General features: G+C 46.9%; 1 protein-coding gene across 1 annotated transcript; it reads right to left on the bottom strand.

Moving 5' to 3' along the window:
- Positions 1-10,521: 10,521 nt before the first annotated feature.
- On the bottom strand, positions 10,522-12,692 carry LOC145789801 (protein MAINTENANCE OF MERISTEMS-like). The gene is made up of 5 exons (XM_082867225.1): positions 12,378-12,692; positions 11,963-12,124; positions 11,313-11,876; positions 11,129-11,227; positions 10,522-10,832 (listed from the first exon to the last, which is right to left on the bottom strand). Exons 1-5 carry the CDS (start codon positions 12,615-12,617, stop codon positions 10,548-10,550), a joined length of 1,350 nt encoding a protein of 449 aa, XP_082723351.1. The 5' UTR covers positions 12,618-12,692; the 3' UTR covers positions 10,522-10,547.
- Positions 12,693-14,084: the final 1,392 nt, after the last annotated feature.

Raw genomic sequence — 14,084 nt, 5'->3', positions numbered from 1 at the left:
CACATAAACAAATTTTTGCTTCATGGCAAAGTGCACTTTCAGCATTTGATTTTGATATTAAATATATCAAAGGAGAACATAATTCTCTTCCTGATTTTCTAACTCGTGAGTACTTGCAGGACTCTCATGTACAGTAGAGGCTGCGGCTCCGGCAGAAGGGGCCAAGGAAGGAGTAATCCTTATCATACAGAATTCCCAGGGCTTAATGCTCTTTCCAGTAAAAAAGGGGAATCTAGCCAATCAGCTAAAGATGTCCTCCTCACAACTCCCAAACCATATTTACAGAATACCATTATTGAGGAAACAATCCTCTATATTGATACAGCAGATGAACAATGGATGTCTGATCCATGGGAGATCAAACGGAGGTATCTTACTACCCAGCATTCTACTCCGCATATTGATCAATACAGATACATCTATGAACAAATCCTTATAGAAACAGCCTCGATTGAGTTTAAGCATACATTGGATGATCCCAATCGTACTGCTAGCCCAATCAATTACAGTAAAGCAACTATCCAGAAAATTATGCCTATGCAAGCGTGGGGTATGCACCCTCATGTTACCAGATCTCTTGAGATTCGTAACAAAGAATCTCCTTACAGTTATTGGGATTACATTGATGCTTTTTCTCAAGCATTTTATTATCAGAATCCTCCATGAAGCCATTCTTGGTTTCTTCGTGTACTTCCCGACGTTCTTAAAAATGATCGCCCCAACTGGTTTCTCATTTGGTAGGATAAGTTTGGCAACCAAATTGATGCTTTTCCAGAACCAATTCGCCAAGCATTTAATGAATGGCAAATTGCTTACAGTCATCTTCCAGCATATAAGGATATTTCAATGTCCAAATCTACTGTCCATTTTATTATTCACTTTGGAATTCCATGGATATGAAAATGGGATTTCCAATGTGATTTCCAGAATAAAATTCCCCTTTTAAAAAGAGTTTTCTTTACTAAATGGTGGACTAAGGGGCTTTATACCCCTAAACAACAACAGGAAATTTTACAGAAAATCAAAGCCCATACACAGACTTGCTGGGATGCTTCTCCCAAATTACTTTTAGCCACCCTAGTTGTACAAAATCCTTTTGTTCAAATTCAAAATGAATTAAGACAAAAATATCCAAGATTATCTAAGCAGGAATTAATTATAAAAAGCATGGACTTCATGAAAGAACAACTCCTGCAGTCTATGTCCAGAGATGATACCAGCATGAAGTCTAGTTCCAGTAGCCATGGAGAAGAACATTTTGATCCTTTTTTGACCGACCTTAAGACTCAGACGTCACCAACTGAGCGCTCGGTGATGTTGCATATTGTGCTCGTTCTGAGGTTGCGGAGTCTCGGCTGCGAGCCTTACCCCCAGACTTTGGGGCTCTTTTGTGCTTTGCCTCGGTTTGCGAACCAGGTCCTGTTTTCTCTTTTTTCTCTTCCCAAAGGGAGGGAGAGGTCTCGTAGACCATTTCTCAGTGGCCGCAGGCTATGTTTCGTGGTCGTAGGCCATTTTTTCCGTTTGGAGACCAATTTTTAGTTTTCAAAGCCGTCGGCCGTGTGCCTTGATTCGGGACTGCTTAACTACCTCCGTTTGCTCCGATTTTTGGCACACACCTTGTTTCCTCTCTTTTGAGGGACACTGTGGCCCGAGAGACCACCTTCGTGGTCATGCGCCACTTCCGGTGCCTAACAGCCTATTTTCGGAGCCCCAGACTACACGTTTTGGCCCCCGAACCTTCGTTTTGCATCCGTCTTGGTCCATTTTTGGTAGGGACCCTATTTTCATTACTAGAGAGGTGGTAGTATGGTGAAAGGCCACCTTTTTCCCTTGGAAACTAGCTTTCTCTTTTTCTCTCTCCTCCAGCCAGTTTTTCTGACAGAAAGCTGGTTTTTCTCTCTTTTGAGCCACAATTTCTGGTTTTTCATACCACCATGGTGTTGTGCTCATCTGGGAGGCCACCAATATGGGTAGGCCGACTAGTAATTCTTCTTGACCCTTATGAACTTTGCTAAAAAGCTTATTTTTCTCTCTCCTGGGTCACATTTTCTGGTTTTCCTCCATACAGTTGTGTTGCACTCATCTGGGAGGCCACCTGTAGACACCCCATTTTTGACCGTCCTCAAGACTCGGACGTCACCGCTTGAACACTCGGTGATTATCCTTGTTTGTGTTTGTTTGGAGTTCCCGGAGGTTTTGGCTCTCGCGCCCTACCTCAGAATCTCCGAACTTGACCGTTCAGTGTCCGGTTTTGCACCGAACACTTGTGTTTTGCCTTGGAAGGGCAGGGTAGGGCTTGTAGACCATCCCCACCCATCACCGGCAGTGGCTAGAGGCCACCGGCTGGTTTTTGCTGCCACCGGCAAAATAGTTTGCCGGTCGGCACTATTTGTTGCCGGTCAGCACTTTTTTGTGCCGGTCGGCACTTTGTTTGGCCAAGATGGCATTTTTTGCCGGCCGATTGCTGTTCATCTGCTTTTGCAGATATTTTAGGACAGCTGTATAACTTTTTCTCCCCTCCATACACGTGTATGGAGGGATCTCCCTCTTGCAAAGCTTGTTGAATAAGCTTTACAAGAGGCTTATAGAGAGGGCTCTCTCTAAGGCTTAGAGAGAAAGAGGCTTAGACATTTTTGAGAAAAAAAAGACAGAGGAGAGCTCTGGTTTTCTAGGGTTAGGGTTAGATACACTCAATCTATCTCTCTTTCCCTCCCATTTTGCACACTAGGTGTTTTGTGCCTTACTATTGCACACAAACACCTAGTGTTTCACCTTCCTCTTAAGATTAGAGTTCTAAGGGGTTGTTCTTGAGCTTCTTGACTGATTTGGAGCCAAAGGAGGCCATTGGAGCATCCTTGTTGAAGAGGACTACAAGGGTAAGAAACTTACACCTTTATTCCCCATTCTTGCATCAATTTTATACCTATCTTAGAGCTGTTTTTGTGATTATTGTATAACATAAAAAAGTTCTATTTTTAAGCCCTCTTTATTGTTTATTAAGAGTGTTTTGTTGTTTGAGGGGTTTTGACCACCCTTAAGCCCCAAAAGGCCTCATTTTGAGCCATTTTGTGCTAGCTCCGGGATTTTGGTGTTGAGGTCTCTTCACCACTGAAATCTTGAGGGATTTCAGTGGTAAAGATGATGCTTTGAAGTCCCAAGAAGGAGAGGGCCACCCCCTCTCCTTGTTGTCCTTGAAAAGGGCACATTTTGGCCTCTTAAAGAAGCCTATGCTTGAGTGTGTGTTGAGCATGTTTGGTTTGTTTTTCATGCTTATATATCCATGATATAACATGATTTCAAGTTGGTTTTGGAACCTTATGCATGTTTAGCATAGTTGCCATGTAATGCCTTATTTGTGCCTTAACATGTTCTAGGTTGTTAGCCTTTGTTGGAGCATGTTTTAGGCTTGTATTTGTGAAGGTTATATGCTTATTTTGCCATGTTTTAGATCTGTCCATAGTCGTTTGGGTCGATTTTAGCATGCATTATAAGGCTCCTTTGCATTTGGGCTTGTTGGCCTTGAGTATGTGCATGTGTAGCATGCCATCTTTGCATTGTTTTGGTGATTTGGGATCATTCTATATGTCATTTCAGTCCCATTTCCATGCTTGTTTGATTGCCTCGCATGTCTCTTTAATGCTTTGAAAGCATGTTTTGCAATGTTCCATGTTTTGGTGCCTTTGCATGCCTTTGAATTTGGGCCACTTAGATGCTATCTAAGGAGTCCTTTGGCCTTGTTATGAGCTAAAAATCTATTTTTAGTTGTTTAATGCATGCCATGTTTGGTCATGATAAGTGTAGTTCAATGCCTTATCAACTTGCCTTGAACACTTGGACTTTTTGTTGCATGCTTGACTTGATTTATAATTTGATTTGGCATCATTTTATAACATGATTTTAAGGCTCATGTTGCATGCTAATTTGTCCATGTTTCCTTCTTTCAAGTGTGCTTGAATGTTGTTTGATTCATGCTTAAGTGTTGGTCCTTATGAGCATGTGTGTGTGCATGCCATTTAGCTCTCACTCTTTAGCACTTTTGGCTACTGTTTTAGGCCTATTTTAGAGTCGCCTAATTCATGTTTAAGTCCATCTTTGCCATCCATTTGCATTGCTCTATGCATGCTTGTATGCTTGCATGAGTTGATTGCCATGCCATGTTGCATTCCTAGCTTGTATGCCTAGGTTGCATTGCATTTCGCATGCATGCCTTGTTCCTTGAATTGGTGATAGGAATTGGGCCTAATTCGTTTGATTGGTTTGCATGCATTTGAAACCAAAGTTGCATGCTCGGTTCTTTGGGCCATCATGCATGGAAATGCGTGATTGGTGGTCCGAGAATCGAGGCACATGTCCCTTTGAGTCATTACAATGATAAGAGACATGGTTGGTGCATACATGCCTTGAAATATGCTGCCATGCCTTGTTTTGCCCTTTGTCGCTGTGAGTTGCAGGTTCTGCAGGAATACTCTGCCGACCGGCAGTGTAATGTGCCGACCGACACATTTTTCTCTGCCGACAGGCCCTATTTTGTGCCGATGGCCATACCACACTGCCGGTGGAAGTTTCATCTAGCCGGTGGTGATCCCCTCTGTCCAAGGATGTAGTCCTGAGGTTTTGACAACCTCCAGAGGAGGAAAGGGAGGAAAACAGAGGCAGCTTGCGCATGGTGGCGCGTTTCCCGAGACGCTTTCCTGCTTTAATTAATTTAATTTAATTTGTTAATTAAATTAGTTAATTTGTAATATTAATTAGCTTGCGTAGTTAGTTAATTTGTAATATTTATTTGGTCCCTCCGAGCGAGGGCAAATCTGTAATAAGTGTGTGTGGGTGTGTGAATGTCTTCCAATCCCCACTTCTTTCTTCCCTTTTACTTACCTGCTTTGATGGTTAGTATTAGGTCACGTCTAATTTAGCATACCTTATGCTATGCATGTGTGCATCCATGCATTTGTATTACATGCATTAGGCTCGGTACATTACGCTAATTGCATCAATACTTCAATTTTCAAACTGAATACGTGATAATTGTGCATTTTCACATGACATGTTTAGGATAGCCGAGCCTATCTTAGCGACATTTTGCATGTGATGCATTAGCCACTTTTAACATGAACTAGGACATACATGTTTGCTAACTAGTTTACTGTTTTGGCACGGAGTACGATGTAAGTATTTTTGCTTTAGCATATCGCATGAGTGTGAATGTTGCCATAACAGCATGCTTAACATGTGGCTAGATGCTTATGTGTTAAACTGTTTTGAATGCCTGTGGGTGAAGGCCGGATTGTTTGAGTTGGAAAAACTCGTTGAAATCCGTATTTTAGCCTACTTGCGAGTAGCAAATTCCAAAGCATTTTCAAACCAAACGGATATGCAATGTTTATTTCCAAATTAGGCAATCTAGTCTATACTTGTTTGCTGTGCGCATAACATAGTAATTCTAGGCTAACAATTGGTTTAAGAACACATAAAGTTTTCAAAAACGGATATCACGGTTAGTAGAGGCCGGTCTTCAGACCGGGCGAAAGGGGGTGCTCATAGCTGACCTTCCCCGATCGTACCCAAGCTCCCGAGCCGAGACAACTCCGGTGATGACGGACATGTGGCCTTCGGCACCGAGTCAGGGTTTCCTAAATTTCCCCATTTTAAAAATATTTAGGTGGCGACTCTGTATCTGGCAAAGCAGTCCATGTTTGGCACTACTTTTTCAAAAAATCAGTTTCTCAAAACGATTTGCCAGATTTGGACTCTTTGGTTCAGATTAAGAACCGTGACACAAATCGAGAGTCCGAACTGTAGCGCGAGGTCCCACGCGGGCGCTGCTACAGTTTCTGGCGACTCTGCTGGGGAGTTTTAGAGAGTTTGACTCGAACTCGTGATATCCTATTTTTGATCTCATTTATGTGTTTTTTTTTGCATTGCATGTGCATTGGTGCGCCTAGGAACACAGTGTTTGCCATCTGCCATTCCTGAACGGTTTGCCGGAGGCTTGTCTTGTCAAGGCATGTCCATAAGGCTGACCGGCTATGGGCTCTGACAGTGTGGGAACACAAACCCCGGTTTACCGGGGCACCCTTTTTTTTTTTTGACCATTCGACCTAGTGCATATTCGGAATCCATAGTGACCATTCCAAGCTAGGACAGGTTGCTTACCCGATTATAGGTTGTTTGAAACCGCTGCGTGCGTAGTGAAATCCTAGTTCCTGACAAAATAGGACAGGGAAACCCTACCCCAACATAGGGGTGTTTTGGCTCTCTCTTACTTGCTATGTGCTTTTAGAGTGTATCTCTACAGGAATGTACATACCAGTTTGCAAGTTTGGGGCATCAGGCCTAAGGGCATTGGTATCAGAATCTGAGAATCAGTTATCCGCGGGTATCAGATTCAGTATTTTGGGGAACAGAAATCTGGGAACAGTGATCAGCAGTAGGGAACAGTTGTTCGGCTACACCCGTGTTTGATCAGTTTGGGCTGAAGTGCTGTCTGTTTTTCTTTCAGTCCAGAGAGTTGCAGAGTTGATACAGAACAGCCAGTGTCTCCCCTTTGCTGAGGCAAGATTTATGGCGACACAAAGTTCAGAAGAAATTGTGGTTATGACAGCCGCACCGGAGCAGGGAACCACTCCGCAGAATGAAGCCAGCATCAGTATGTCATATCCGCCCAGGTCGCCCGTTGTGCACCCGGTTTGGGCTCCCCAGTTATACCAGGCTCGTGAGCCCACCACCTTCGAATTGATGGGGATGATAGGCGATCTCCAAAGGTCTGTGGCAGACCTCGCCTATGGAATGTCGGCTTCACCACCAGCGGCACCGTATGCCGGGAATTTTGTACCACAGGAGCCCCCGCTACTGGGGCGGATTGTGATAGAGCTCAGCCAGCCAGAGATGGCTTCTGGCTATAGCCACGATATGTCAGCACTAACCCCGACCCTCGATCAGGCTGAGGCCAAAGGAAAGGACAAGGCAAAGGTAGATGCCGACCCTATTGAACAACTGCTGTGGGCAGTCGAGGCTCTGAAGGCCAGAGGGATGAACAAGCAACAAACATCCGCAATAGTGACCAAAGCTACAGATGATGCTTTCCCCGCTCCAACCAAAGGCAGTTCAAGCCAGGCAGAAAACCGGGATGGGCCCCGTCATGCCCAAACAGTTCCTGTTGTTCCCAACCCTGCACCGGGAAAGGTTCAAAAAGCCAAGGCAGCGCCAGCTGATCCTTTCGCCAGCGCGTCTGGCAAGAATCCTCAAACTGCAAAGTACCTACCTCGAGGGCGCAGAGTCTTTCACGACCTCCACATGCCTTTGTCTAGGGCATTGTTGATATTGGCGAAGAATGGGCATCTTAAGCCTTTGGAGCCCCGACCGCTCCCGAAGAATCTCCCCGCCACCCATGATGCTACCTTGTACTGCGCGTACCATCAACAGTCCGGTCACAGCACCGATGGATGTTCCCGCCTTCGCCATGAAGTGCAGGATTTGATTGATAATAAGGTTATCCTACCACCTACCTCAGGCAAGCCCGTCACCACTCAGTTGTTGGATTTCGAGGGCTCAGATACTGCGAGTATGTAAAGTGAACCGCCTGCGGGCAACATTTGGTACATTTTTGGATGAAGCGTCTGGCACGCATTTTTGAGCATCGGTGAAGCCGAGTTTTGTAAATCTTGGCTTAGATGTCGAGTCAGTCTTTTGTTTTGAGTCTGTCTCTTTGTTTTGAGTCAGTCTTTTTTGCTTAAGGGTCTGTCTTGTTGTATCGAGTCAGTCCCCGTTGTATATAATACCCGGTGATTCAGGGGTTGTTGTCCCGAACACCGTCTTGTTTTATTGTTATCTGTTTTTGTTTTGAGTCTGTTCCTGCCGAGGGGCCAGTTACACCAACAGAGCCGATTGAAATAACTGTTGCTATCGCAACTTCATGCTTGCTTTCAGCATAAGGACCAGAGAATTTGATTGGGCTGACAGTACATCTCGCCTGCTCTCCTGCGCGCCAAACTCATAGCATTAACCTAAGTTTTCAAAAAAAAAAACTTTTTGAACACTGCGGTGATGAAAACGAAGAGGAAGGAATTCCTTGGGTTTTGTAAAATTTTGATCATTTTGAGAGAAAGAGAGGCGTGCTAAGCCTTTTTATGAATGAAATCATGCTTGTCGGCGTGAGTACTGAGAAGGACCCTGGCCTGATCCAGATTGGTTCCACACTATCTTCGGCACGAGCGATTCGTCGCTTTCTTAAAAACTTTCAAAAACAAATATTTTACGCGGCCTTGTGAAGACCTGTGTGGAATCGTTCTTGAGATCGCGCAGCTTAGGATCGCTCTCAGCCTCAAGATTCAACCCGTTCCGACTTTGAACCCATTCAGACTGTTCAAAAAGTTCAACGGACAAATGCCATGAAAGGCCCGTGTGGCCAGTTTTGAGGTAGCCTTCGATCAAGAAGCATCAAGGCCGAATCAGAAGGAGTATATCTCGCCGGAAGAAGCTCGTAGAGTAACCCTGATGGGTTCCCCGCAAATCAGTGCAACGGCCGTTCTCTTAGACACGGAGAGGCTTCCAGTTCAGGAACCATTTGGCATGGACTTGCTACACTTTTACCCTTTGAGAGGCTCGCTGGGTCGAAAACCCAGAAGGGCGACCCAGGCAAAAGTTAGAGCAAGAGAAAAATACAAAAAAGAAGAAAAGAAAAGAAAAGACAAAAGATACCAAAAAGAAAAGAAAAAGAAAAATGCAAAAGAAATGAAGAAGAAATAGAAAATGAAAAGAAGCTCGCAAGGTCGAAAACCCGCATTGGGCGCCTTGGCAAAAATAAGAGCCAAACAAAGTGAAGGTTAAAATACCCGAGTGGACCTTAACCGGAACTACGTAAGGCTTGATTCCCATGTTTGGGATACGTAGGCAACTTCATCATGAAGTCCAGCCCCCAACGCTTTCATAGCGTCTCAGTCCATGCAATGGTTTCGATTTCATTCCAAGGTCTGGTGGCCAACACCCTTCAAGGTGACTGTGTCCATATATGTGTTGTGACCGTCTTCGTCATCTCTGTGTCTAAGAGCTCGACCACCGCCAATGAAGACTGTCTGCGGATTGCTGCGGCACCATCCCAAACGAGGGGCAACTTTCCGTTGCCACCAGCCGTCGTGAGACGTCATTCAAACTAGGGGCAACTTTCCGTTGCCTCCCACTCCCTTCAAACCAGGGGGAATTTTCCATTGCCTCTGATCTGAGGTTGCGCATCTCGAAGAGTAAGTTCCATGCTCGTTGAGCATTGACTGTTTGAAAAATAGTTTTTGAAAATTTTTACTGAGGTTGACTATTTTCTCGAAAACTATTCTATTTTCCAAAACCGGACCATTGTCTTGGACCCCAAAAGGAAAATTTTCAGTGCTTACAGCCTGACTTGCATGGTTTTTAAATCAAAAATCGAACGAGTACGTTAATCCGACTCTCATTTTGATCAAACCGTTTTAGTAGAAGACCAAAACAAAAGGAATGGTCAAAGTGATGAACTAGGGGCACAGTTGAGTCAGGCGTTCTGTCTTTCCCCCGTCACCAACGTACTTGCCAGAAGAGCACTCTGCCCGCCGGAAGAAATAGCTGTGAGCTAACGGCATCAGGCGTGAACCCGCAACTTCCTATTCATCCATTAATCACCCCGGGGAGGGATGAAAAATGAGAGATTGAAGAATAGAGAGGTGTGAGTTGAGAGAAAAGTGAGGAAAAGGGTTTTGAGAGAAAATCCGAGCTTGAGAGTCGAGTGATGTGAGGATCACAAATCAGAAAGGGTGGGAAACAATACCCAGATTGAACTGGCTCCTTGTGATCTGAGGTCCCCCATCTTCGCTTACGCGTCTGTGTGTCGTGCCTCTTTCATTTGACCGTCTCGTCTTTTGTTTTGAGTCTCTCCCGAGCGTGTCTCGTTGTGTTTAGGTCGTGTACCTCTTTGTTTGAGTCCTCCTCGCTGTGTTCAGTTGTAGGCTCGATATCCCGGTTTGAAAAACCCTCATTCGATTTCGAAAATCATTTATGCTCAGAATGCTGTGTCATTCTCTACATTTGAACGTGTTTCGACTCCAACCAGTTCCATCTTTGAGCTCTGTCTTGTCAGATTGGGCTGTTTGTTTGAGAATTACCGTGTGCAGAATGAATCGAATGCTGTGTTATGGGTTGTGTGCAGATTAATCCCCAACAGAGTAAGGGCTGTGTGTCCAGAATCAGGCAGTGGGTTGCTTGGGTTATTTTGCTGTTGGCTGTCTAGTTATCTGATTATTACAGTGCAAGTGTTCAATTTTCAGATAACCAATCAATTTCGTTTACATTGAGGTGTAACATGATGAGATGCGATGCAATGCATAAAATGTGTAAATGTAAACACTTTTTCAGATAAAAAGTCCGTTTCATTTCATTATCTTTTCAAATGTACAAGTTTTGAAGAAAACAAAATCTGCCTGCGGCAGTACAAGGTAATCTATCTACCAACCAAAAAGAAAAGTACAAAAAAAAAAAAAAAAGAGATAGCAAAAATCTGCATCTGTGTCAAGCACTCCGAAGGGCCGTCAGTCTGTCCTGGTCCTCTTCCTGGACGAGGGTCCAGGAGCATCATCAGCGTCGTCGTCAGAGCCCGAGCTAGAACCGTCTCCGGTCTCCTCCTCCGATGACCCTGCCTCCGCCTCTGACTCCTCGTCGTCGTCATCATCCGGGACTGGAGCTCGCGAGCTACTCCCGACGTAAGTACGCCCTCCCCTGGTACGGGGAAATATCCGGCCTTCCTCATCTCTCCCCCGGGCAGAGACAGAAGGTCTAGCTGGAGCACCTCCTGCCATGGGAATCTGGAAAGGAGGCTGAAAAAGTACACAAAAAGGGAAATGCATCAGTATACTGTGGACAGTTTAACAGTGCAGAATGCAGTGTATGAGTACAGTGAGAGTATGCCGTGAGCAGTTTATCAGTGCAGAATGCAGTGTGTGAGTATAGTGTATGAATGCCGTGAGCAGTTTATCAGTACAGAGTACAGTGCAGAATGCAGTGTATGCAGTGGGCCAGATGCTGTGAGATCAGTGTATCACGTGTTGTGTCGTGCATCAGATTATGTAAAGCAGTGAATGAATGGTTTGAGGCCAGTGTCAGAAGGACATACCGGTATGCTGTAGACGGCTAGGAGGTCAAATGTCCGCTGGAGCATCCCCATCATCGAGGCATTCATCGCCAACGACTGACGGGTGTACTCAGAAGAAGCCTGCAAAGGTATCAGATGCATTAGTATTCTGTGGAATATCAAGTAAACTGAATTGAATAACTGTACGAAGTGCAGTGATACATACCGGCGGTAGGTCGGGGATGTCAATGAACTCATGACCAGCCGGTGGAGGGGCGAAGGGGATCTGATAGGTCGACCCACCCTGCCCCTGGAAAGTCAGTACAGCAGGCAGGGCAGGCCAGCCAGCTCCTCGTCCTCCCCGCACTCCACCCCTACCACGGACCCGGGCCCTCCTCAAAGATCCAGCCCCTGCTCCCGCTCCGGCCCCAGCCGCCGATGCTACAGGCCTGGCCCCCTCTGCTCGACGGCCGCTCAAGGGACGCATCAGGTACGTCCGCACGTACTCCTGATAGTCGCCGGTGCCTCGGAAGCCGGCCTCCTCCCAGCCGATGGAGTAATCATCCAGCTGCTCAGGGGTCAGCCCCTCGGTCTCCCTCATCTCTGCAGGAGGGTGAGCCGGGACTATCTGCTCAGGTAACCCGCGGGTCTGGCGTAGAAAACGCTCCCCCAGGTACCAAGCCCAACAGACCGGGCCCTCTAGCAAGATCCGGAAACGCGAGGTCTCCTCAGCACCAGGGAACCGACCCCGCATCGCCGACGGCAAGGAGGCCCATGGCCGCCATGTGATCTGAAAGTGACAGACAGTTTGTTATCTACTGTTATTGAAATATGCAGTGGGAAAGCGAAGCAAAATAAACTGAAAGTAAAGCATACCTCGGCAGGGGTAATGGTATCGAAGTATCGGCGGAAGAAGCCGAAAGTCTCTCGTGGTCGCCGGGTGCATCTCCCGTCGAAGCGACTCGAGAACGAGACAGCCGGAGGAGGCTCCGCAACTGGCACGGGGGCAAGCCTGGGAAAGTAGGCGTAAACCCACAGCTGCAAAACATATGTCAGTATGACCATTAGATAAAGCAGAATATACAGAACGAAGCAGAAATGGCAGAGCCGTGTGTTGTGCAGTGTATTGTGTACAGTGTACAGTGTGAGCAATGTACAGTCAGTGTAAAGCAGAATGTATGTGTGTGCCGTGTGTACAGTATACAGCAAGTGTAAAGCAGACTACAGTGTGTGCAGTGTACAGAGTACGGAAAGTACGAGACAGGAATGAAAAAGTGGAGAAGAAGTGTACCTCCCAAGCCCGCCAGTAACCTCCAAGCAGCTGGCCGCTGCCGCGAGAAGCCGAGCTCATATATCCGTACAGGGTGGCCAGAGCAGCGCCACCCCAGTCGTAGTGCAAGATATCCCGGACGTCCACCAGTGCGCTGAGAAGGCAGAGAGGCACGGTGTTCGCCCGGTCGGCGAAGATGGTAGTCCCGAACAGGAACATGAGGAAGCCACGAGCATACCTCTCCTCGTCCTCCGGGGTCATCTGCACCTTCTCCCCCAATGCGGGCTGGACCCGAAACTGTGTCTCGAACCAGGAGTACCGCACGAAGCCTGGACGAGCTAGTGGTGGGGCCTCCCCCAGTAAATGGACCTGAGCGGCGGTCCACTCATCCATGTCGGTGTCGAAGGGGATTGGATCACCCCCTACCCCGATGCCTGTGAGCATCGAGAAGTCATAAGGGGTCATCGTCATATCCCCTGCAGCAGAAAAATGGAAAGAATCGGTGGTGTCCCACCACCTCTCCGCCAAAGCAGCAAGGAGAGGCCTGCATGTGGACAGCCTAGAGAGCCCTCGGCAGAAGGTGCCGAAGCCCGCTCGGTCCACGATGCGCTGGACCGCATCAGGGAGCTCATCATACCACTCCCGTGCACCAGTATTCCCATACCCGCGAATGGTATGGGAACCCTCCTGCAAACAGAAAACAACAATTGCAGGACAACATTCAAAATGCGATTTTGAAAAGACAAATATGGCATGTATGCAAGTTTGTCAGATTCAGGCAGATACCGGGTGCCGGTGTGCTTATAGAAAATACGTGTGCTGTGTCAGCGTGTTTGGGCGTTTCAGAACAGATGTGGCATGTGTGCAAATCGAACAGATTCAGACAAATACTGGGTACCAGTGTGTGTGCAGTAGAATACAGTGTGTGCCGTGTGTTTGGGTGATTCAGGACTAGTGCAGTGTGTGTGCATGTGTCAGTCTCAAGCAGATATCAGTTGTATGTATGTTTACAGTCAACTACGGTCTACGGCATATCAGGTTTCAGCAATTAAAGAATACAGCTAACTATGGCAGTTTTGTATCCTACATTGCAGAAAGTAAAGCAGAAGATGAAGAGTTACCTCGGGAGTGCCGAATGAAAGGTGGGAGGTAGGCTCACGCAGCAGTAGCTCAGGGGCCGCGTACCTCTCGAAACTCCGGAACTGACGCAGGCCGTCTGGGGGCAGAACGTGAATCGCCGGCCGGTAGGTCGCCGGGTCGAACGGGCGCTCGCTCAGTGGTAAGAGCTCGACCCCGGGGTCCATCTCATGGTCCGGGGGAGTCCCGACACGTGGAATGTCGTCCGCCATGTAGAGAGTGGTGTGAAAATGGCCGGAAAAGGAAAACCGAGCCGGAATACGAAGAGTCAACTGAAAAGTCAACTCCCGAGAGGGTCGGAAATGGCCGGGAAGGCCGGAATGTGAAAGGACACGGAAATGAAGAGGAAAGTGAGGGGAACAAACCCCGAGAAGGCGAGAACGCCGAACGAGGCGCCGAAACGAGAATGTGATCGGTGGAAAGTGTCCGAAACGCGAAGAGAAACGCGAATCCGACGACGAAACGGGCGTAGAACGCGAAGAAACGGGCGAAAAATGAGACAGAAGCACTCTAGAGAGAGAGGGCAAGAATTTTCGGCGGTGGAAAAGTGAAGAATAGGGTTTTCAAGCCCTATTTTATAATGCCCGAAGT

This window comes from Camellia sinensis, chromosome 1, assembly GCF_055761805.1.
Source record: "Camellia sinensis isolate YWXY chromosome 1, ASM5576180v1, whole genome shotgun sequence".
In the NCBI taxonomy this organism is placed as follows: Eukaryota; Viridiplantae; Streptophyta; class Magnoliopsida; order Ericales; family Theaceae; genus Camellia; species Camellia sinensis.
The sequence above is the reverse complement of the archived record's forward strand: the minus strand, read 5'-3'. Positions and strand labels throughout refer to the sequence as shown.

Excerpts from the sequence above, each read along its gene's own strand:
- LOC145789801 (XM_082867225.1), bottom strand. The coding sequence starts at position 12,617 with ATGACCCCGGAGGACGAGGAGAGGTATGCTCGTGGCTTCCTCATGTTC. Across the intron at positions 12,125-12,377 it reads GTTACTGGCGGGCTTGGGAG|CTGTGGGTTTACGCCTACTT; the intron begins GTACACTTCTTC and ends TATGTTTTGCAG. Across the intron at positions 11,228-11,312 it reads ACATCCCCGACCTACCGCCG|GCTTCTTCTGAGTACACCCG; the intron begins GTATGTATCACT and ends ATACCTTTGCAG.